The sequence below is a fragment of the Dendrobates tinctorius genome, unplaced genomic scaffold (assembly GCF_039654945.1).
Source record: "Dendrobates tinctorius isolate UK_male_01 unplaced genomic scaffold, ASM3965494v1 ptg000128l, whole genome shotgun sequence".
In the NCBI taxonomy this organism is placed as follows: domain Eukaryota; kingdom Metazoa; phylum Chordata; class Amphibia; order Anura; family Dendrobatidae; genus Dendrobates; species Dendrobates tinctorius.
In genome coordinates this window covers 20,664,996-20,690,731 of record NW_027361796.1, presented here as the reverse complement: position 1 = coordinate 20,690,731, position 25,736 = coordinate 20,664,996, and the positions used below count along the sequence as shown (strand labels likewise).

At 44.4% G+C, this 25,736-nt stretch overlaps 1 protein-coding gene across 2 annotated transcripts in view; it reads right to left on the bottom strand.

The window, feature by feature from the left end:
* The window catches only part of LOC141047585 (perilipin-2-like), a 75,406-nt gene that overhangs the window by 7,213 nt on the left and 42,457 nt on the right, over positions 1-25,736 (bottom strand). For both annotated transcript variants that reach the window (XM_073542733.1, XM_073542731.1), the window contains exons 2-5: positions 5,614-5,809; positions 5,189-5,271; positions 4,859-5,111; positions 4,521-4,705 (exon numbers count right to left, since the gene is read on the bottom strand). In XM_073542733.1, coding sequence (XP_073398834.1) covers positions 4,521-4,705; positions 4,859-5,111; positions 5,189-5,271; positions 5,614-5,809 — 717 coding nt within the window. The remainder of the gene's footprint in view (positions 1-4,520; positions 4,706-4,858; positions 5,112-5,188; positions 5,272-5,613; positions 5,810-25,736) is intronic.

Genomic DNA, 25,736 nt, shown 5'->3' with positions numbered 1-25,736 from the left:
GGGGGGGGGGGGGGGTTTCCACAGTTAAGGTACATCAGGGGCTCTGCAAATGTTAGATGATGCCCGCAGACCATTCCATCAAAGTCAGCATCTCAAAATGTCACTACTTCCCTTCCGAGCCACGGCGTGTGCCCAACAGTTGTTCCCCCCCCACATATGGGGTACCAGCGTACTCAGGACAAGCTTTAGGGGTCTAATTTATCCTGGTACCCTTGTGAAAAGAAAAAGAAAAATTGCGCACCAAAATATTTTGAGGAAAATTTTTTTTATTTTCACAGCTCTGAGTTATAAACTTTTGTTAAGCACTTGGGGGTTCAAAGTGCTCACTGCATCTAGATAAGTTCCTTAGGGGGTCTAGTTTCCAAAATGGGGTCATTTGTGGAGGAGCTCCAATGTTTAGGCACACAGGGGCTCTCCAAACACGACATGGTGTCCGCTAACGATTAGAAGTAATTTGCATTTCAAAAAGTCAAATGGCGCTCCTTCCCTTCTGAGCCCTGCCGTGTGCCCAAACAGTGGTTCCCTCCCACATGTGGGGTACCAGCGTACTCAGGACAACCTAGAAAACAACTTTTGTGGTCCAATTTCTCCTGTTAGCCTTGTGAAAATTGAAACTACTGTGCTAAAAATCATTTGAGGAAAGAAATGTTTTAATTCATTGCTCTGTTATAAACTTGTGAAGCACTTGGGGGTTCAAAGTGCTCACTACACATCTAGATATGTTCCTTAGGGGGTCTAGTTTCCAAAATGGGGGTCACTTGTGGGGGAGCTCCAATGTTTAGGCACACAGGGGCTCTCCAAACGCGACATGGTGTCCGCTAACGATTGGAGCTAATTTTCCATTCAAAAAGTCAAATGGTGCTCCTTCCCTTCTGGACCCTGCCGTGCGCTCAAACAGTGCTTTATGACCACATATGAGGTATCGGTGTACTCAGGAGAAATTGCCCAACAAATTTTAGGATCCATTTTATCCTGTTGCCCATGTGAAAATGAAGAAGTTTGTTGGAAAAATTAAAACGTCCATTTTTTCTTTCCACGTTGCTTTAGTCCCTGTGAAACACCTGAAGGGTTAATCTTCTTGAATGTAGTTTTGAGTAGCTTGAGGGGTGCAGTTTAGAATGGTGTCACTTTTGGGTATTTTCTGCATATAAACCCACAAGAGTGACTTCAAATGTGAGGTGGTCCCAAAAAAAAAAAAAAAAAAAAAAAAAAGCTGGTCAACTTTCAAACACTTAAAAAAAAAATTTGTTTCCAAAATTGTGCTGATGTAAAGTAGACATGTGGGAAATGTTATTTAGTAACTATGTTGGGTCACATAACTCTGGTTTACCAGAATAAAAATTCAAAATTTGAAAATTGTGAGATTTTCTAAATTTTTGCCAAATTTCTGATTTTTTTCACAGCTAATTGCAAAAATTATCTACCTAAATTAACATGAAGCCCAATATGTCACGGGTTATTACCTCATTACCTGGTCAGAATTGCAAAAGATGGCCAGGTCATTAAGGTCAAAATAGGCTGGGTCATGAAGGGGTTAAGATACCTTTGGGGATGAAATCTGTCTTGTGGTTGTTTAATCTTTATTTTCAGTTTAGAGTTTAATCTGCGTGCATGCATTGCTCTGATTAGGTATTCCATCTGTATGGCTTCTGACAGGTCACTGATCTGTGACCTGCCCCCTAGTTGTCAACATGTATATAACTAGAAATAGGCCCGATGCCACCACATTGGGAGTGGGGTGAAATTAACATCTGTGTATGCTTAGTGGTGCTGACAGGAGCAGCGGACATGTCTCACACCGTTTGCACTTTCCAACAAATCTGCTCTGGATCATTCCTCTATTTTTGGATTGTATGTGTTGGGTCATTTGACCCCTTTCACCCCTTGTGCACTGTATTTTGGCATCTGGTGTAGTGTTTCTTGAGCGGTGTTTCTCCTGTATGCTGTGTGTCTATTCACCCTATGTTGTCTCTTGTAAGCTGTTGTGACTATAATTGGAGGTGCTACAGTTTTATGCGATTGCCCGCTCCCAAAGTGGACAAAAAAAAAAAAAAAAAAGAGTGTATGTGGGGCTGGTGGAATTTACTGCTGACTGAGGTAATCCCCACGCAGGCACAGTTGACTGTTCCTTGCAGCCACAAACTGCAAGTGACATTGATGTCACCATTTCCACGCAGGCACAGCTGCATCGTTACTTCGCATGTGTGAGAATAGCGGTGACGTGAATGTCACTAGCGCAGGTAGTGGCCGCAAGGCTGTTCACGAACTGCAAGTGGGGCTGCAGTGGTGCCTCATGGGATTTAGTGACAGTGGCCAACTGGTGATTATATGTAGATTGATTAAATAAACCTCTTCTGCAGCAAGGTGGTGCCACTGGCGCAGTAGCCACTATCGGATCACTTCTATATACAGTACAGACCAAGAGTTTGAACACACCTTCTCAAAGTTTTCTTTATTTTCATGACTTTGAAAATTGTAGATTCACTCTGAAGGCATCAAAACTATGAATTAACACATGTGGAATTATATAATTAACAATAGATTGAAACTGAAAATATGTCTTATATTCTAGGTTCTTCAAAGTAGCCACCTTTTGCTTTGATTACTGCTTTGCACACTCTTGGCATTCTCTTGAGGAGCTTCAAGAGGTAGTCACCGGAAATGGTTTTCACTTCACAGGGGTGCCCTGTCAGGTTTAATGTGAGATTTCTTGCCTTATAAATGGGGTTTGGACCATCAGTTGTGTAGTGCAGAAATGTGGTGGATACACAGCTGATCGTTCAACTGATTAGACTGTTAGAATTTGTATTATGGCAAGAGAGAAAAAAAAAAAAAAAAAAAGCAGTTAAGAAGAAACGAGTAGCCATCATTACTTTAAGAAATGAAGGTCAGTCAGTCTGAAAAATTGGGAACACTTTGAAAGTGTCCCCAAGTGCAGTGGCAAAAACCATCAAGCACTACAAAGAGACTGGCTCACATGAGGACCGCCCCAGGAAAGGAAGACCAAGAGTCACCTCTGCTGCGGAGGATAAGTTCATCCGAGCTACCAACCTCAGAAATCACGGGTTAACAGCAGCTCAGATTAGAGACCAGGTCAATGCTACACAGTTCTAGCAGCAGACACATCTCTACAACAACTGTTAAGAGGAGACTTTGTGCAGCAGGCCTTCATGGTAAAATAGCTGCTAGGAAACCACTGCTAAGGACAGGCAACAAGCATAAGAGACTGGTTTGGGCTGGAGAACACAAGGAATGGACATTAGACCAGTGGAAATCTGTGCTTTGGTCTGATGAGTCCAAATTTGAGATCTCTGGTTCCAACCACAATGTCTTTGTGCGACGCAGAAGAGGTGAACGGAAGGACTCAACATGCCTGGTTCCCACCATGAAGCATGGAGGTGTGATTGTGCTTTGCTGGTGACTGTTTGGGGGATTTATTAAAAACTGAAGGCATACTGAACCAGCATGGCTACCACAGCATCTTGCAGCAGCATGCTATTCCATCTGGTTTGTGTTTAGTTAGACCATTTATTTTTCAACAGGACAATGACCCAAACACCTCCAGGCTGTGTAAGGGCCATTTGACCAAGCAGGAGAGTGATGGGTTGCTACACCAGATGACCTGGCCTCCACAGTCACCAGACCTGAACCCAATCGAGATGGTTTGGGGGTGAGCTGGACTGCAGAGTGAAGGCAAAAGGGCCAACAAGTGCTAAGCATCTCTGGGAACTCCTTCAAGACTGTTGGAAGACCATTTCTGGTGACTACCTCTTGAAGCTGATCAAGAGAATGCCAAGAGTGTACAAAGCAGTAATTAAAGCAAAAGGTGGCTACTTTGAAAGACCTAGAATACAAGACATATTTTCAGTTGGTTCACACTTGTTAATTATATAATTCTACATGTTAATTCATAGTTTTGATGCCTTCAGAGGGAATCTACAGTTTTCATAGTCATGAAAATAAAGAAAACTCTTTGAATGAGAAGGTGTGTCCAAACAAAAGCCACTATTGCGCAGGTGCCATTTTCCAAGTTTTTTTTAGCATCAGGATAACCTCAACCATAGTTATATGCACATTAAACATGTGATAATGCTGTAGCGCAGGTGCCATGGCCAGCTCCTGCCTGCAGAAGGTTGTTTTTCAGTATATCATTATGTTAACAGGGGGCAGGATCAGTGACCTGTCAGCAGTCTTCATTATGAACACTTGTCAGAGCACCACAAAAAGCCCCCCCCCCAAAAAAAAAAAAAACAAAAAAAAACACAAAAAAAAAAACCCCCAAGCATATCATTAACTCAAAACTGAAAAGATTAAACCACAAGACAGATATCAAGGCATCATTTTAATCATAAGGCACTGACCTGACACTGTAGGTTCCTGTTCACAGCCCTGCTGACAGGTTCCCTTTAAGGAAACTAATTGCCAACTAAGTGTATAGTTAAAGATCTGATGCATGCAAAGTTTTAGTCATCTGTCAAACATTTCATGAGTTTGAATACAGATTTACCAAATATACTAACCAAGTCAATGGTGTTCTGGAGTTGAGCAATGGCCTCCTGACTCCTGCATTTTGCATCCTTGATCCGGATCAAAGCCTGTTGATAAGAACGCTTGCTGGCCTTAGTAGAAAGGGATCCCAGGCGCACAAAGTAGCTAGGCTCATGTTTGGATACTTCAAAGCCTTCTGTCTTAGATGCTTCCTTTACTATAAGAAATTAGTTATGAGTGACGTATGATTTCAGTAGCCAATACGACTTAAGTTACCAAAGTGCATGTTCTAAAAGCAATCCCCACTTATTCTGTCCACCCAGATTGGTGGACAGTTGGCTTTCCATTAGTATGCCAAGTTTTGGCTTACCCAACTCCTCATCTGTTGGTGGCAGGTAGTGTTCCAGAAGAGATTCAGACCTCGTTAGTGCAGAATCCACACGGTTACTCATCATCTTCACTACATGGCTTCCCAGAACAGTGTTAATGCTTCCATTTACAACAGCCCTGGTCATCTCCACACCATCCTGCATAGCACCCTTCGTTTTATCCACTACTCCTGTGATACTATGGATTACAGCATCTCTGGCACCAACAACAGCTTCTGAGGCATTAGCCACAACCTAAGATATGCAAGATGGTACTTGTGTAATCTAAACTGAAGTGAAATGTAAGGTTCAGCATCATTTTAGCAGCTTACCTTTTCAGGAGGCTGATACAGAATAGGCAACTTCTCCTCAAGCTTGTCCAGTCCAACACAGGCCATATTGTTTGCCAGAGCAACTGTGAGGGGAAGAAAGGGACATCTGAAGCAGTAGTCATCTCTATGTAGAAGGCACCAGAGCTCTTCCAAGAGATACTGGAACTGTTGACATTTGGCCCAATTCCTGTACTAGGACAGGACAAGCTACATACCTAAAACAGCCTATATCATCATGTCAGAAGAATTTAGATTTCTTGTATTAGGACATATTGCAATCACCCCCCTCCCCCTGTAACTGGTAAGCATCCCCGGTGTTGATTTCTATTTATAGACAAAAACCCAGCATAAGTTGACAGTGGGCAGAGAATACCACATCCGACACATTAGATTCTTGATTGTTTTCCACAGTCAACAATACCTACTTTGAGGCTCGAGTTTCTGCAGGATTGGCATGGCACTGGTGATGGCCACAGACGTGATACTCCTCACACTTTTCTCTGCAACGCCACATACAGAGTTCAGGTAGGGATGGTTGTCTTTAGTGGTCACGTAGGCAGAGGACACCATGTCATAGGTAGAGCTCACCAGTGGGAGGTTCATTAGCCGTACCACCACATTCTAAGGGGAGGAAAAATTCACTTACATGGATGCTTTTAGTAATTCCACTTAAAATCCATTCTGTTGAACAAATCCTGGGAAGCACGGGAGTGCCATTATACTAAGTTTTGTCAATGAAACCACTTTCTGTATTGGAATCTTGTGTGGTTTCTCAGGATGGGCCACACCCTAGATCACCACTATTTAGCAGAAGTGGCATGCTTCAGTGCTTAGAGGAACAGACTCTTTACTCTAAATCAACTGGATTTTAAGAGTTATTGAGGCAGATTGTGATTTGTAGGATGACAATCAACCCTTTAACAAGTCTTGCATTATGACTGAGGATTAAAGCCAAATCAGAATCTCAATTTGCAGATAGTGTTTCATCAGTGCAAAGTGTGAGAACTGTTTTGGCTAGGTGAGAGGCTCTGGACTGGGGTCTAAGGGGTAAGGTTTCTCCTTGTGGAGAGTGACATACCAGTGCTGGCTTGCCAAGGTAAGGAGGCTTATTTGCTGTGCAATGCTCCTCTGGGAAATTTATAGGCATATTACACTTCCCAGAGGAGCATTGCAAGGCGAAGAAGCCTCCTTACCTTGGCAAGCCAGCACTGGTATGTCACTCTCCACAAGGAGAAACCTTACCCCATAGACCTGAGGCAGACAGATCACTATGGTTTTAATTCTTAAAGTACAAGCTAACGCGCGCCCCCCCCCCCCCCCCCCCTTCAGGACCAATTAGTTTTCACCTGCAGTCCTAACCAGGGTCACCTTATGAGTTATAACTCTGGAATGCTTCAACATATCCCAGTGACTATTTTGGGGCATGTTGTACTTTATTTGGTCAATGTAATGTGTCTATGAGTTTTAACACTTTTTAAACTATTTTGAATGGAATAACCATCTGGTTTCAGGGCATAAAGTTTGAAAACATTTACCACAAGTATACTTAACAAGCTTTTAACCTTCCCAACATCTGAAAATTATACACACACAGTCCTGATCAATGCAGTACACACCCCAAATGCCTGCACAAAGGGGGCTATGTAGGCGATTGCTGACAGTCAACACCCAGCTCAGTGGCAGGAGCAGTGCCCACACCATGCCTGGCACTATAACCCCTAAATGCTGCCATCACTGCATTTAGCGAGCAGGCAGAGGAAAGTCTTGCTGCCTTTGGATTGGAAACCCTGTGATACAATTGCGTGGTCCCAATTGTTGTCAAGGTGACCCAATGTAGTTAACTGGGTCACTAGGCACTTGGAAGCTAGCTAAGTCATGCACTGTCCATGACCTAACTTGTGTCTGCAGCACTGATAGTTGTAAGGTATTGCAAGGCTCTTGCATTCTTATACCTTATTACAGTGGTCAGGTTGCAGAAAGTGAAAGTCCCATAGTGGGAAAATGTAAAAAAAAAAAAAAAAAAAAAAAAAAAAAAAAGTTGTAGGTAGCTCTAGTATGTATGCATGTCCGGGATTGGCATCCGCACCGTCGCAGCTACAGCCACAAAATTTGGCATAGTCACATGGCTGGACCCCGAGAGCGTCCTAAGCTATGTTGTGAGGCAAAATTTTAACCCCACGCGTTCCAATTCACCAAAAAATTTTGCCCCCCCCCCCCCCCATCTACATAATGGGGAAAAAAAGTGTGTATCAAGCCCTGCCCCTCACTATGATGTCATAATGGTTGACTATGGGATGGAGGATGTGTGATGGGTATATGGGCACTGGACTATGGGATGGAGGATATGTATGATGGATATATGGGTGCGGTACTATGGGATGGAGGATAATTATACTTTGCTATAACTAACCACAGTTAGTTACTATGCCCGGGCAGCGCAGGGCTCTTCAGCTAGTTTTACATAATATTGAAACAAGTGTACACATTTGACATCACTGGCCATAACGACCTGACCTATAAGAGTTTCCCAATAGTCTTATTTGGCAAAAAACAAGCAGCCATACAGCTCAATCAGCAGAAAAAAAAAAAAAGTTATAGCTCAGAAGATGGAAAATTTTTTGACAAGAGTTGTGTGAAAGCAACAAACCATAAAGTGATATTAACCCCTTCCTGCCATCCAACATACTATCCCGTCCATGGGACCTGGGCCCCTATGCCCATGGACGGGATAGTACGTCTCAGCGATCAGCGGCGCCCACGTGGTGAGCGCCGCTGATCGCGGCCGGGTGTCAGCTGATTATCACAGCTGACACCTGGCACAATGTGTCAGGGGCGGTCACGGACCGCCCCCGACACGTTAACCCTTTGCACACCGCGATCAAACATGATCGCGGTGTACTGGGAGTTAAAGGGAAGAATCGGCAGGGAGGGGGCTCCCTCCGTGCTTCCCTGAGCCCCCCACGGCAGCGCAATGTGCAGTGCTGCTGCGGGGGGCTCCTTTCCTCCAGGCCCCCAAATCCAAGATGGCAACGGGGGCCTGCAGGAAGCTGGCTTCCTCAGTGCCCGCAAAGCGCAGGCATGAGGAAGCCTTCGGCACTGCCTGTGACAGATCAGCGATCTGTCACAGGACAGTGATGTCCCACTTGGGACTATGTAATAAAGGAAAAAAAAAAAAAAAAAGGAAAAAAAAATATATATATATATATATATATATATATATATATATATATATATATATATATATATAAAATATCTTTTTTTTCCCCCAATAAATTCTTTTTGAAAAAAAAAAAAAAAAAACAACAACCACAATAAAAGTACGCATATTAGGTATCGCCGCGTCCGTAACAACCCGCCCTATAAAACTGTCCCATTAGTTAACCCCTTTAAAAATAAAAAACGAAGCAAAAAAATAATTTATTATCATACCGCCAAACAAAAAGTGTAATAACGCACGATCAAAAAGACACATATAAATATCCATGGTACCGCTGAAAATGTCGTCTTGTCCCGCAAAAAAATAAAAAAAGTTATAGCTTGCAGAATAAAGCGATGCAAAAATAATTTTTTATATAATAGTTCACATTGCATAAAACCGAAAAAACATAAAAAAAAACGACCTAAATGAGGTATCGCTGTAACCGTACTGACCCGAAGAATAAAACCGCTTTATCAATTTTACCGCACGCGGAACGGTGTAAACGCACTCCACCAAAAGAAATTCATGAAATGCTGGTTTTGGTTCATTCTGCGTCCCAAAAATCGGAATAAAAAGCGATCAAAAAATGTCACGTGCCCGAAAATGGTAGCAATAAAAACGTCAACTCGTCCCGCAAAAAAATAAGACCTCACATGACTTGGTGGGTCAAAATACGGAAAAATTATAGCTCTCAATATGTGGTGATGCAAAAACTATTTTTACAATAAAAAGCGTCTTTTAGCGTGCGACAGCTGCCAAACATAAAAACCGCCATAAATAGTAAATCAAACCCCCTGTTATCACCCCCTTAGTTAGGGAAAAATAATAAAATTAAAATGTATTTATTTCCATTTTTCCATTAGGGCTAGGGTTAGGGGTGTGTTGGGGTTCGGGTTGGAGTTAGAATTGGGGGTTTCCACTGTTTGGGCACATCAGGGGCTCTCCAAATGCAACATTGCGTCTGATCTCAATTCCAGCCAATTCTGAGTTGAAAAAGTCATATGGTGCTCCTTCCCTTCCAAGCTCTGCCATGCGCCCAAACAATGTTTTACCCCCACACGTAGGGTATCAGCCTACTCAGGACAAATTGCAAAACAATTTTTGGGGTCCAATTTCTCCTGTTACCCTTAGGAAAATAAACTGGGGGCAAAAATAGCATTTTTGTGGAAAAAATGATTTTTTTATTTTCACGTCCGAGCGTTATAAACTTCTGTGAAGCACTTGGGGGTTCAAAGTGCTCACCACACATCTAGATAAGTTCCGTGGGGGGTCTAGTGTCCAAAATGGGGTCACTTGTGGGGAATTTCAATAGTTTAGGTACATCAGGGGCTCTCCAAACGCACATGACACCCGCAGACCATTCCATCAAAGTCTGCATTCCAAAACGTCACTGCTTCCCTTCTGAGCCCCGACGTGTGTCCATACAGTAGTTTTCTCCCACATATGGGGTGTCAGCGTACTCATGACAAATTGGACAACAACTTTTGGGGTCCAATTTCTCCTGTTACCCTTGGGAAAATAAAAAAATTGGGGACTAATTGATCATGTTTGTGGAAAAAATAAGATTTTTTTATTTTCATGCCCGGGCATTATAAACTTCTGTGAAGCCCTTGGGGGTTCAAAGTGCTCACTTCTAGATAAGTTCCTTAGGGGGTCTAGTTTTCAAAATGGGGTCATTTGTGGGGGGTTTCCACTGTTTAGGTACATCAGGGGTTTTCCAGTCGCGACATGATGTCCGATCTCAATTCCAGCCAAAAACGTCAAATGGCGCTGCTTCCCTTCCGAGCTCTGCCATGCGCCCAAATAGTGGTTTACCCCCACATGTGGGGTATCAGCGTACTCAGGACAAATTGCACAATAACTTTTAGGGTCCTGTTACCCTTGGGAAAATAAAAATTGGGGTGAAAAGATCATTTTTGTGGAAAAAATATGATTTTTTAATTGTACCGCTGTACGTTATAAACTTCTGTAAAGCCCTTGTGGGTTCAAAGTTCTCACCACATATCTAGATAAGTTCCTTGGGGGGGTCTAGTTTCCAAAATGGGGTCACTTGTAGGGGGGTTTCCACTGTTTAGGTACATCAGGGACTCTCCAAACTTAACATGGCGTCCGATCTGAATTCCAGCCAATTTTGCATTGAAAAAGTCAAACGGCGCTCCTTCCATTCTGAGCTCTGCCATGCGCCGAAACAGTCATTCCCCCCCACATATCAGGCATCAGTGTACTCAGGACAAATTGCACAATAACTTTTGCAGTCCAATTTCTCCTGTTACCCTTGGTAAAATAAAAAAAATTGAACCTGAATTATTTTTTTTGTGAAAAAGTTAGATGTTAATTTCTTTTTAAATATTCAAAAAAATTCCTGTGACGCACCCAATGGGTTAATAAAATTCTTGAATGTGGTTTTGAGCACCTTAAGGGGTGCAGTTTAGAATGGTGTCACTTTTGGGTATTTTCTATCATATAGACCCCTCAAAGTGGCTTCAAATGTGATGTGGTCCTAAAAATAAAATGGTGTTGTAAAAGTGAGAAATCGCTGGTCAACTTTTAACCCTTGTAACTTCCTAACAAAAAAAAATTTTGGTTCCAAAATTGTGCTGATGTAAAGTAAACATGTGGGAAATGTTAGTTATCAAGTTTGTGTGCCGTATCTCTGTGATTTAAGGCCATAAAAATTCAAAGTTGGAAAATTGCGAAATTTTCAAAATTTTTGCCAGATTTCTGTTTTTTTCACAAATAAACGCAAGTTATTTGAATGAAATTTTACCACTAACATGAAGTACAATATGTCACGAGAAAACAATGTCAGAATCACCGGGATCCATGGAAGCGTTCCAGAGTTATGACCTCATAAAGGTACAGTGGTCAGAATTGTAAAAATTGGCCCGGTCATGAACGTGCAAACCACCCTTGGGGGTGAAGGGGTTAAATGAGGCATTGCAGCAATTGTACCAACTTGAAGAAAAAACCTGCCTTATAAATTTTACAACATGTGAACAGTATGAAAATAGAAACAAAAAAATCCTGAGTTGCTGGTGTTTGTTCATTCTGCCTCTCAAAAATCAGAATAGAGAGAGTGATTAAGTAGTCATGTGCCTGAAAACCAGGGCTGTGGAGTCGGAGTTAGTTTTGGTTGGAGTCGGAGTCAGTAGAAATGTACCGACTCCAGCTTTAAAAAAAAAATGTATTAATATTTCATAATTGAACTTTCATATGAATTTTATAAATGTTACTCAATATATATACATGTTCTATCAAACTATGAACAACAGTGATAAGCAGTTCTGCTGGAGATAGAGACATTTCTTACTTCTTGTGTGTCACTGTTCTCCACTGCCCTTATCTAATCTTATACTTGGTTAACCTCATGCTGCCCCAACCCCCCTACTTACAATGTATGAAACTGAAAGTGAAAGTGTTGCAAATTCTTAGTAGTAAAGCTCCTCCTCTAGACTAGATCATACTAGGTGTGTGTCTTCCAAGCATCTCACAGCTGCCTGCTACTCAGAAGAGGAAGACTGTAAGAAGTATTATCCTTTCAACAAACTTTGCATCAGTTAACTGTGAGTACATGAGGAATAATAACAGTATTACTGACCACTATATCAGTTGTACGACCTGGCAATAATTTGGTACAATTGTTTTTAGGAAAAACAATTGTCATTTGGATTGTGAATGCAGAATTAAAAACCTGAGAATGTCAAAGAAGCATCACATTAAATCAGCTGTATTTGAACATTTCACCATCACTCAAGATAGAAAACATTATGTCTGTCAGTGTATGACAAATGATCCAGACGAAAACAAATGCTGTGAAGCCAAGATGAGTGCATATTCAGGCAAAGATAAAAATGCTCCTACCAGAGCTTCTAATCTAAAGAGACATTTACAGCGCTTTCATCCAGAAGTACTGAAAGCAGTGGATGAGAAAGACTGCATCCAAACCATTGAACCAGTGCCCAGCTCTTCCAGCCAAACAAAGGAGCAGAGAACTTTGCAGCCATCAGTTGCAAGATATTTTGTCAGTGACAAAGTTACTGTGACAATGACAGTAGATATAAAAAACAGATCATAGAGCTTGTTGTAAAGGATAGTGTGCCCATTTCATTATTTTCACGACCAGCTTTTGTGTGTCTGAATGGGGAAATGGCCCGCAAGCCTGGTGTTTCTCTGGAGAGAGAGAGAGAGAGAGAGAGAGAGAGAGAGAGAGAGAGAGAGAGAGAGAGAGAGAGAGAGAGAGAGAGAGAGAGAGAGAGAGAGAGAGAGAGAGAGAGAGAGAGAGAATTAGAAAATTAGTAATCGAAGAAGCTTTTAAACATAAGAACTTAAAAAAAAAACACTCAAGGGACGCTTTCTGTTTCTTAAAATGGATGCCTGAACACGTCACAGAGTGAACTATTTTGCCATCAATGTCCGATTTGTTTGTGACAAAAATGAAATAGTTACCAAGACATTGGCAGTAAAAGACACCAAAGCTCATCACACCAGTGAGTTTCTCCAGGTCTTGGTGGAAAAGGTTCTGCAAGACTATGAACTTAAAAAAGAGCAAGTTCTGTGGTAACTGACAATGCTTCAAATATGATAAGCACTATTAAGCTAATGAATGAGAGTAATGGTGACCAGCACAGCTAGAAGAACATTCTGGGTCCACAGACACAAATGTTTGAAATAGAGGAACACAGTATTGTAACTGAGGAGCAAACTGAAGTTGCTTCAGATGAACAGCAACATGATAGTTTAGATGATCTTGTTGAAACTGTGTCAATATGTTCTTTCATTCATCACATGCGCTGTGTTGTGCATACGCTACAGCTGGCTATAAGAGACAGTCTGCAAGAAGGACATGCTGCTGCACTGATTGGCAAGGTGAGTAAATTGGCTACTGTTGCCAGAACCCTTAAAGTTGACTCAATTTTGAAGAGACGTGCTGGAAAAGGGGCAATTATTGATCAAGCCACACGATGGGGCAGTACTTACTTAATGATTCAGCGCTTGGTTGAACTGAAAACCTTTGTAGACATGGCTAACCCTCAACTGACGCTAAATGAAAGTCAGTGGAATCAGGTGACTGAGCTGGAAAAATTGCTAGAGCACCCATTTACAGTGACTAAAAAATTACAAGCAGAGGACTTAACTCCAGGTATTTTCTTAAAGGAGTGGAAGAACCTGATGTTTCGCCTGTCCCAAAGAGGAGGGTTAATTGCAAGTGGCATTGCTACATCAATGAAACGGAGAGAGGAGCTACTATTACAAAATTACATTCTTTTGGCAGCTGTTTATGTAGACCCAATGCATCGGATTCTTCTAGATGATCAACAGCTAAGTAAAGGAAAAGAAGCTCTGTTTGAAATAGCAGTAAGGATGAACAAGAAGAATTTGGTCGTCCTGCCACATCTTCACCCTCATCATCAACTGATGAAGAATTTAATTTCGAAAAATATTTGGATCACAAGGACCGTGCAAAGCGTTCCCGCATAGAAGAGTCATCCCCATCAAGGAACACAGCCAGTACATTTCAGCAGAATTTTTCATGTGCACTAAAAGAAATTGAGAAATTTGACCGTTCATCAAAAATAACAGTGCAACAAGCGATTCCTCTGTATCCTGACATTGTCAGAGATGTTGCCCGAGTGGTTACCGCTTTGCCACCAACACAAGTTAGTGTAGAGAGGTTGTTCTCTGCTCTCAAAATAATTAGATCAGATTTGAGGGCATCCATGAAGGAGGATCTGACAGAGGCAATACTTTTTCTGAGGACAAGTTTATAGATTTCTTATTAACTGCATAAAAGTGTTTATTGCATATTTACTTACAGTTTAGAAAAGTTTATAAAAGTTATTTGCTATATTCTAATTGTATTCTAATAAATGTAGTTTTTGCTCTAAGTGGTCTGATTACTTATATGATGGTGAGAAACTGAATAAGCACAATGTTTAATATTTTACAACAGTAAATTTGTTGTTATGAACTGGCCATTTATGAAGGAGTCGGAGCCTGATAAAATCCAGGAGTCGGAGTCGCAACTGTGGCTTACCGACTCCACAGCCCTGCTGAAAACAAAAAAAAAAAAAAGAAAAAAAAGAAAAAAAAAAAAAAACCATGACCATAATTTAAGAGCTTTCATTGTTCTATATTTCTGACAAGTTGTGAAGCTTTATAGCTGGACATGTATAAACTTGATAAAGAAAACCTTAACCTGCTGTTGATTTGTTCATTCTGTCTCCTAAAGCTTGAGGTAAGGCTTTGAGCATGTTTATCCTGCAATGAGCTCCTACACTGGTGTTTTCTATGTAAATCTCTGAAAGTCTTAGTTACTCACCGGTTAACGGTATTTTTCGGAGTCCATGACAGCACCACCTGAGAGAGGGGATCTGCCCTTCAGGAACAGGAAACCTACAGATACAAAAGGGCGGCACCTCTCCCACGCATCAGTTGGATTACAGAGCACAGAGGACCACAATGGTTAATAGCATAACTTATATACAATACTATACACGACTATTTAAATTACCCGTGTACGTATAAGAGGAAGGAGTGCACACCCAAAATAGACTAAAAGGGAGGGAATATACGGGTGCTGTCATGGACTCCGAAAAATATCGTTAACCGGTGAGTAACTAAGACTTTATCGGTCGTCCATGACAGCACCACCTGAGAGAATTACAGAGAGTAAAACTATTTAGGGAGGGACTACAGCCTGCAGTACCCTTATACCAAAAGAGAGGTCTGTGGAAGCACCCAGGTCTAGCCTATAATGACTATAAAAGGTGCTCGGAGAGGACCAAGTAGCCGCCTTACATATCTGGTCGATGGAGACTTCTGATCTCTCGGCTCACGAGGTCACCATGGCTCTGGTGGAATGCGACCTCAGCTTCCCAGGTGGAGACCTGCCTTTTGAAGTGTATGCTACAGAAATTGCTTCTCTAATCCACCTGGCTAGTGTATTTTTTGACACTCTACAACCTTTCCTAGGGCCTTGGTGGGAAATAAATAGGGCATTATCTTTCTTCCAAGGATCGGTAGCTGCCAGATATTCTATGAGGCAATTCCTAACATCCAGGGTATGTAGTTTTTCTTCCTTCTCATTAGCTGGATTAGGGAGGAAGGATGGAAGGACTATTTCCTGAGTCCTATGAAAGTTAGAAACCACTTTAGGTAAGTACGCCGGATCAGGTCTGAGTATTACCCGTCCTAACCTGTATATAAGGAGGACGCCTAAATAATGCCTGGATGTCGCTTACTCTGCGAGCTGAGGTTAGAGCTACCAGGAAGGCTATTTTGAGGGACAGATTTTTAATGGAAGCTGATGAAATAGGTTCGAATGGAGCTTCCGTCATGGCCGTAAGGACTAGATTCAAGTCCCATGGCATGAATCTATCCTTCACTACTGGCCTGGACCTACCTGCTGCCTTAATGAACCTACGGATCCAGTAATTACCTGCGATGTTGCAGCTAAAGAGAGCCCCCAAAGCTGATACTTGTACTTTAAGAGTACTAGTGGAAAGTCCCATATCCAGACCTTTCTGAAGAAACTCTAAGATCTGATTTATTGGAGTTGAACCCCCAGCAACTATTTCAGAGCGCTGCAGGAACTTCTTCCAAATTCTAGCATAGATCTTGGTAGTAATGGCCTTCCTATTCTTAAGTAGGGTGTTAATCAAGTCTGGGGAGAAGTCTTTTTCTTTTAAGAGTGCCCGCTCAAACTCCACGCCGTCAGATGTAGGCCAGCCACCTGAGGGTGGAAGACTGGGCCGCGGGATAGGAGATCCGGGATGTCCGGAAGAACCCAAGGATCGGACACCGACATGGTCCTGAGGCATGAGAACCATGCCCTCCTGGGCAAAAATGGAGCAATGACTATGACCCTTGCTCTGTCTCTCTTGATTTTTCTCAACACCAAGGGTAGTAGCGATACGGGAGGGAAGGCGTATGCTAGCCTGAAGTCCCGCTTTACCAGAAAGGCATCTACAGCCAGGGGGTTCTCTCTGGGATTTTGGGAGCAGAATAGTCTTAATTTCCTTGGTGGCAAAGAGATCTACCTCTGACTGTCTCCATTTTTGTATAATCAGGTCGAAGATTGAATTGTTTAGGGACCATTCTCCTTGTTTTAGTAGGTTGCGGCATTTATGTCAACAGGACAAGGGATTCCCAGCCAGTCTCCCATGCCGGTACTGGCCCGGCCTCAAGCTGCTTAACGGCTGCGCTCTGACGAGGGCATGCACATTCAGCTTAGAATGGCTGTTCTGCTAGTTGGAACAACCGTTCTGCCACATTCCTCAGGGGTTTGGAACGAGTCCCACCTTGGTGGTTGACATAAGTCACTGTGACCTGATTGTCGGAGAACACTCGCACATGATGGCCCTGCAGATACATAAGTAACTTCTTAGCTGCCTGCTCTACTGCTGTCAGTTCTTTTCAAATTAGATGACATTTTTATCTGGTGATGGTCCCATAGGCCCTGGACTAGGACTTCACCCATATGAGCCCCCCAACCGGAAGGGCTAGCATCCGTAGTGACTATGGGGGATATGTCACACTCCCAGGGAACCCCTCTGGACAAATTATCCTTTTCTAGCCACCACTCTAGGGACTCCCTTGTGCTTCGGGACAAGGTTAGCTGGCCCTCCAAGTAACCTCCAAGGATTTTTTGATGCAGTAAGACCTCCCCTGTAGTGTTCTTAAATGAAACTGGGCCCACTGGACCACTGGATACAGGAGGAAAGGGAACCCAGAAGGGACATGGCTTTCCTGAGGGACATGGTGGGGTTATTGGCAGCGTTTAGGATCTGATAGTGTAGGCGAACAAGCTTCTCAATCTAGAATCAGGCCTAAAAATTGCTGAATTCTCATCGGCTGTAACCGAGATTTTTTGATATTAAGCAGCCAACCTAACCACTCTAGGGCCGACATTGCCCTCTGTAGCTGTTCCTTACAATGTTTTGCCGTTTTCCCTATAATCAGGAAGTCATCTAAGTAGGGGACTACTAGAATGTTAGATTCACGTAGATGGGCCATAACTTCCTTCCACTACTTTAGTAAACACCCGGGGAGCGACTGCCACCCCAAAGGGGAGGGCCGCATATTGGAAATGTTCAACTGACCCATTTAACTGAACCGCTACTCTGAGGAAGCGCTGATGGGCTGTATGAATGGGTATATGGTAGTATGCATCTTTTAAATCTAACACCACCATAAAGCAGTTTTGAAACAACAACTTTATTGTTGAATTGATTGTTTCCATTTTGAACGGCCGTATAACCAAGAAATCGTTTGAGGGACTTGAGATTAATTATAGTCCTAAAGGAGCCGTCTGGCTTGCGGACCAGGAACAGAGGGGAGTAGAAACCTTTCCCCCTTTCTCCCTCTGGAACCATAGTCAGGACTTTGTGGCAAAGCTCATGAACCTCGGCCTCCAGGGCAGCTTGTTCTGATGTGGAAGACCTGAGAGGGGTGACCTTAAATCGATCTAGGGGAACCCGGGTGAACTCTAGTCGTAAACCCGCAGCTATCACCCCCAGTATCCAGTTGCTGCTAGAGATCAGCGACCAGGCTGGGTAGAAGGCAGCTAGTCTCCCCCCACAGCATCTAGTCATTGGGGCGGTTTTTTAGTGTCACGTGATGGACATTCCTGGCGCCCCCTCCTCCGAACATAAAACCTGTACCTCTCCTTTTGTCGTCCCATCTGCCCTGATCTCTGGACGGCCTTCTATGGAAATATCCTTTCCTGGTGAAGGGGCGACTATAAGAAGGATTCGGGAGGCTGGGGAACTTCTTTTTATCGTTCCCGGCTTTCTCTAAAAGTTCGTCCAGGACGGGGCCAAACAGATATTCCCCTCATATGGAATGGAGCAGAGTCGTGACCTGGCCTGGATATCTACTGGCCAGCATTTTAACCAGAGGGCCCTTCGAGCTGCGTTTGATAACCCAGCTGATCTAGCCGCCATCCTTGCCGAGTCTGCTGAGGCATCAGCCAAGAAAGCCGCAGCACTCTGGATGATCGGTAGAGTTTTCCGACTGGATGCTCTTGGGGCTCCGTCCTTCAGATGGGAATCTAGTTGATCTAGCCAGACCATCACGGATCTGGCTATACAAGTGGCAGCTATCGCTGGTCTTAGGGCGCCTGCTGACATCTCCCATGTTCCCTTTAGAAAGGAATCCGCTTTTTTATCCAGCGGGTCTTTTAAGGAGGCCATATCATCGAACGGTATGGAGGACTTTTTGGAGGCTTTGGCTACTGCCGCGTCCAGCTTAGGGGCCTTATCCCATCTGTTTACCACTGGGTCATCAAATGGGTACCTCCGTTTGAAGGCAGGTGGTAAGGAGCCCCTTTTTTCGGGTCTCTTCCATTCCCTTTCTATCAGGCTCTGGACCTTATCATTTAATGGAAAAAGCTTTGTGTTTCCTGGGATCTAGAGCTCCGAACATTACCTGTGCCGAAAGCTCTGGCTTTGAGTCTGCTACTGCCATGGTGGACCTTATTGCTTTAACTAGCTTGTCCATCTGGTCTAATGGGAAGCAGAATCGGCTTGAGTCTTCATCCGAAGAGGATGAAGTGGAGGCCGGGGAATCCGTGGAGTAATTGTTCCTAGGGGCAGCTGAGGACTCCGACCCTGAGAAACTAAATTCTCTCCCCCTAGAAGAGTCCCTTTTAGATAGGGCTTTCATCTCTGTCCCTGTAAGGATGGGGGAGAGTGCAAGGGCCTGTCAGTCTATGCCTGGGCCCCCGTCCCTTTCCAACCCCTACCGTCTGTCGCACACATGGCTGACATAGTCTTTTGGGGTGGCCGTCTGGTAAGGGGCAACTACAGAGCGCACATTCCCTGTGCTTCTGTTTTACTGTAGCTTTCCTCCCCTGCGAAACCAGCATAAGGGAACACTGCATCAGGGTACATTCACGGAGATCTCTTACCCATGCAGATGAGGCAGGTACCGGATCACGGAGGGAGGCAGGGGGAATCCTTTAGACTGGAGGAACTTCTGCGGCTCTGCTCACTCGTCGGCTTCCACTCGTATGAGGCTTCACCGAGGCCTCCTTCTGTGGGTGCTCCTGCACGTCCTGCTGCTCTATGGGGGTTCTGTCATCCATCGCTGGGCCTTCAGAAGCACCCCGGCAGCATCACCTCCTGCCCTTTAAGGCCTCCCAGTATCCGGTCAGCAGGGCACTGGCGCGGCACCTCCCCCAGGAACCCTCCCGCGACCTTCCCCCGCAGGTACCGCGCGTCCCCCCGGATCGCCGCGCACACTAGGAAGGCGGCCGGCACCCGACTTCCGGTTTTGGCGTTCCCGGCCCCGCCCCTTCCACCGCGTCACTTCCGCCGCGCGTCAGAGGCCGCGGGAGCGCGCGGAAAGGAGCCGGCACGGCGCCCCCGGCTCCGGTATGCCCGCCGCCCCCATGCGCGCCAGCCTGCGCTTGGCGACCGGACGCAACCGCCGACCTGGCCGGAGGGGGTTTGAGACCGGACCCCGGGGGAAAATGCATCAGGAGGGGCCTGCATACATACCTGGTGCCCGCATTCTGGAGACGGCTGTCCACCGGACCCTTTGCTCCGCCTGCTCTAACCACTGCCGTGGCGACCTACCCGGCCCCACCGTGGCGCTTCCAGGTACCCCGAGCTTGACCGAGGTAGGAGATCCCCCCGCTACCTGAGTCGGTCAGCCGGCCTGGGAATCCCTCGACGACTCCATGATGGACGATCTGAAGGAAGTCCCGTCCTCTAGGAACAGGAAACCAACTGATGCGTGGGAGAGGTGCCGCCCTTTTGTATCTGTAGGTTTCCTGTTCCTGAAGGGCGGATCCCCTCTCTCAGGTGGTGCTGTCATGGACGACCAATAAATAGGCAATTCAGACAGAACCCCAGGCAGTAGATTCCTTATAATGAGGCAGATTGAGGCACTGGACACCATCCGACTTGTGATCTAGCGGTGTATTTTTATTAAGAGTGCTGTTGGCCATCTCTGGGTGTGTATGATAGGGCACTGAACAGCAGCCAGACAAAAGTAGCTTTGCTGCACTCACTGTAGTGAGCGACTCCCTCAGGGGTTCTCTGAATTACATCAGTTGAAGATCTAAACGGAAACCGGTGTAAGTGCTCAGCGAGGAGTGCTGGGTAAATGATTCCAAATGTTCCTAACAAAAGCTTCAACAAAAAAAAAAAAAAAAAAAAAAAAAAAAAAAAAAAAAAAAAAAAAAAAGGGGGGGGGGGGGGTATATTTACCTTCCGACGTCCCACGCTGCATTCCCGGGCCTCAGCGTTCCCAGCGATGCCTTGCGAGACCTGTGATGACATTGGTCTCACGTTGCTATAGTGATCTCACGAGACCGCTAGAGTCACGCGAGACTACGTCATCACAGGTCTCGCAAGGCATTACTGGGAACGCTGAGGCCCGAGAATGCAGCGCGGGACGTCGGAAGGTAAATATACACCGATTTTTTTTTTCCCTTTTATTTTTTATTCTTTTTTTTTTTTTCAGGGGTTATGGTACCCAGGGCCTGGAGGACAGTCGCCTCTCCTCCACACCGTGGGTACCAATCGCACATGAGACGCTTAACTTCCCGCATGGTGGGCACAGCCACATGCGGGAAGTAAGCGATTCTCATGCATTCCTATGGGTGCGGAATCGCGGCAATTCTTTGCGATTCCGCACAAAGAATGAGCATGCTGCGATTTTTTTCCCGCGATGTGCGATTCCGCCGCGGAAAAAAGCGCAGCATTAGCACAGCATGTGCGGAATGCCATAGGAATGAATGGGGGGGGGTGGGGGGGGCGTCATGTACAAGATTTTTAAACGTTTTCGCAGTGTTTTTGCTCCGAAAATTGCATCATGGGCACACAGCCTTAAAGTTACTCTGGTCAGGATTGTAAAGAATTTGGCCTGGTTATTTTTTTTAAATTAAAGAGCATATTATTTGTAGTGACTGATGGCCTTGCGATTGAAGATACCCAAAGCAACATTTTAAAGACTGAACCCCTCAAATGCATATTCAAGTAGTTAACCCTTTAAGGGCTTCAGCAGAATTAAAGTGTGGAAGAAATATAGAAATAAAAAGTTCTCCCACCAAAGTGTTAGTTTAGCCACAAACTTTGCCTTTTCAAAAAGACAACAGGAGAAAGTGGATGAAACAATCGACAGAGTTTAAGTGCACAGATACCCCCATATGTGGGCACAGGGCTCAGAAGGGAAAGAGCACCAAATTGGCTACAATTGATAGTGGTCGTCACACCATATCTTGTCTGCATAGCCCCTGATTTATGCACTCTTGTGCAGTTTCTTTCAAGTCCACTGATACTCAAAAAGCGGTGGAAACCTATTTGGGCACATGGCATGGCTGAGAAGGGAAGACCGACATGGCAGGACAGCAGAAACTCCCATAAGTGACCCCATTTTACAAGCTACAACCTTCCCCTCACCTAAGGGGGGGGGGGGGGGGGGAGTGGGCATGTTGACACCACAGAATTATTTTGTTGGGCAATAGAGGAAAAAAGAAAAAAAAAAAAAAAAAAAATTCTCAAACATGATTTCAGACCCAGGCTTTACATTTTCACATGAGGAAGTGAGAACTGGCAAAAAGGTTAATTCCTACTGAGTGTGGCAATAGCACATATGTGGCTGTACATTCCGGATTAGACACACAAGCAAGACTTGGGAGAGGAGTGCGATTTGTCTAAGGCCTCTTTCACACATCCGGTTTTCAGCATCAGGCGCGATGCGGCGAAAAGTGTAAAAACCGGATCCGGCGCCGGTTGCCACCGGATGCGGGTTTTCCCCCATTCAGTTTCATTATTGCCGCATCGCGCCGGATACCTATGCGGCGTATCCGGTTTTTGCCTGATCCGGCAAAAACAGCCTGTCCGGCGTCTGGAAAAAACGTTCCATGTAACGTTTTTTTGCAGCGCCGGACCGGCTTTTTCCACAGCGCATGCCCGGACGCTGTGAATGTTAACCCCACAAGTGCCCGGCGAGAGAGAGAGAGAGATCTCTCTCTGTCACCCGGACACTTGTGAGAGATCTCTCTCGCCGGGCACTTGTGGGGTTAACACTCACAGTGTCTGGGTGAGAGAGAGATCTCTCTGTGGGGTTAACCACACAAGTGCCCAGCAAGAGAGAGAGATTCTCTTGCCTGGACACTAATGTTAACCCCCCCCCCCCCCCCATGTCTCTCTCCACCCCCCCTCCCCTCTCCTATCCTCTCCTCCCCTCACCTCCCTTTCAGCAGCTGTCTCATTGGCTGCCTCTGTCCTGCGGCTCCTTTAATAATGTCCGAGCCGTATCATCTCGCCGCACACACATCCGGTGTCACGGCTGCAGGCCGGATCCGGCGGCCCGGCTTTTCGCCGCACGACCCCACACACCGGATGTGTGAAAGTAGCCTTAGAGACTAGTTTGTGGACTCCATATACAGAGCCTGGAAGTGTGAGAAGGGCAGAAACCCCCTCAAGTGACCCAGTTATTGAACTTACACCCCTCTGGGAACTTATCTACAGATATAGAAATTGTTTTGACTCCATAGGTGTTTGGTACTGATGAGCAAGCGGGCTTGCATAAGGTGTTATCTAAAGCATGCCCAAGTGCCAACAGAGCATCTTCAGCATGGTCTAATACAGTGTTGCAGTTGCCACAGCAGCATATGTTAACAGATGACAGACCCAAGTGGGGACTTGCTTTTTTAGGAATGATGTGAAGCTTTTATTGGGGAACATTTGGCACTCTACACTGAGCACTTTGGGGTTTCTGCATAAATATCAGAATGACGTGATCCAGATGAAACCCTTGAAGGATCCATTCACTATAATGAGGCAGCAGAGTTGCTCTGGATCCTGTTCAGAGGATCACAGAACTGTGGCATACTTAAACCATACACTGTCAGATCATAGGACTGACAGTCCAGCATCTCAATTTACATTATTATAGGGAATCTTCTGCTGGGGATTGTCTGAATCTCGCATTTACACAGAAATCCTGATGCAAGTGCTCAGCATAGAGCACAGGATAAGTGTGAGGTGGGCCTTACTGCAATCTTTAGGAGGCAGAACGAACAAAACAGCAGGTCAAGGATTTCTCACTTTTTTTTTTTTTTTTTATGCAGTTCCCAGTGCTGTATAAAGTGATTAAACTACTTTATTCACTAGGTTGTGCGATTAGTGATCTATATCCAATACCAGATTTAAATTATATTTGGCTGCTCTCAACCAAATGCTTTATTGCAAGGAAAGTTTTGTATTGCCATATTTTGAGAGCTATAGTTTAATATTCCTGCTGATGTCAGGTAAGGGCTTTTTTGCTGAACTGAGTTGGTTTTTATTGGTACTATTTTTTGGACACAGTTTGCTTTCTATTGTTATTTTTGGGAGGCATAGTGAACAAAAGCCAGTAATTAAGGTTTTTTTTTCTTATCACATTCACCATGTGGTAAAAGGGATAAGACCTCTTTATTCTTCACATCAGTACAGTGATACCACATTTATAATTTTGTGTACTGGCTTTTCAAATAAGCCATTTTATAGAGAGAAAAAAGAAAAAAAAAAAAAAAAAAAGCATTGTTTGCCATGTTTAAAGGGAATCTGTCACCTATTTTTTTTGACCATCAGCTGCCGGCACCGCCATCAGGGCCTTATCTACACCATTACAGAATGCTGTAGATAAGCCCCCCCCCCCCCCGACGTAACCTGGAAGAAAAACGAGTTCTATTATACTCACTCAGGGGTGGTCCGGGTCAGTTCCGATGGGTGTCACAGTCCAGTCTGGCACCTCCCATCTTCTAGCGGTGACATTCTTTACTTCCCTTCACTGCTCTGGCGCACTGCTCTGCCCTGTTGAGGGCAGAGTACTGCAGCATGCAGGCACCAGGAAAGGTCAGAGAGGTCCTGCGCACTGCAGGACTCTCCCCTCAACAGGCCAGAGCAGTGCACCTGTGCAGGAGCCGCGATGGGAAGCAAAGAAGAGGATGTCACTGTTAGAAGATGGGAGGCGCTGGACCAGACTGCGACGCCCTCTGGACCGCCTCCCGGTGAGTATAATCTAACTCGTTTTTCTTCTTTCAGGTTACATCGGGGGCTTATCTACAGCACAATGCTGTAGATAAGCCCCTGATGGCAGTGCCAGAAGCTGATAGGTGAAAAATAGGGTGATAGATTCCCTTGACGGCTTTTGCAGAAGGGGTTAACTAGTGTGACAGTTATACATTGGGTTGTTCTGGACATGGCAATACCATGTGGCTTTGTCATCTTATTTTGTATCTCAACTTTTGCTTCTACCTTTATGGGACTAACTTTTGTACTCCGATTGCTGGTATATTGAATTGTACATGCATGTGCTGCACTGACAGAAGCCTCTTACACCTTACTCAGAGCATGGTCTAACAGGCTTGCAGTAGCTGGGTGACCCGGGAGTAGACATAAGAGTGGACTCTTGAGATGTCAAAGGTAGCCCCCTCCCAGCCTTGTAAATGCTGCAACCGATAGTCATGGGATTATGCCCAGGGCAGTGCAGGCACTGCTCCTGGCAGTGACAGCCAGATCTCCACTTTAACCTAAGCCAGCTCCTGGTGGTGATAGAGTGATCCCAGCTCCTGTGTCCTACACAATTGCAATAATGTACCCTTAAGTTTAACTGCTTAGCGACTGAGCCAAATTTTAAAAATCTGACCAGTGTCACTATATGTGGTAGTAACTCTGGGACACTTCAACAAATTCCAGTGATTGAGACTTTTCTTCATGACACATTATACTTTATGAAAATGGTAAATTTAGGTTGATATGTTTGTGTTTATTTATAAAAAAATATCAGACATTTAACAGTGTAAATAGCAATTTTCAAACTTTGAATGATTCTCTTTAATTCAGATAGTCCTAGCAAAAAAATTAATAAATAACATTTCCCACATGTCTGCTCTACATCAGCACCATTTGTAAAATTGTACTTTTGTTAGCATTTTAGGAGCTTTAAAAATGTAGCATCAATTTTACATTGTTTCATGGAAATTTAGAAAATTTTTTAGGGACCTATCCAGGTTTGAAGTGACTTTAGGGGATAGAGATATATATATATATATATATATATATATATATATATATATATATATATATATATATAAACCACCCCAAAGTTACACCATTTTAAAGACACCTCGTGACATACTGAAAACTGTTATCAGACAGTTTATTAACCCTTCAGGTGCTTTTCAGGAATTAATACAAAGTGGCATGATAGGAATGAAAAAGTTGATTTTCACCACCTAATTGTCACTGACTTTTGAAAATGTTACTATAGCCAGCAGACACTAAGGCCGCTATGTGCTAGTGAATTTCCATGACAAACATCAGGACCACACAATCATGATCTCAGGGTGCC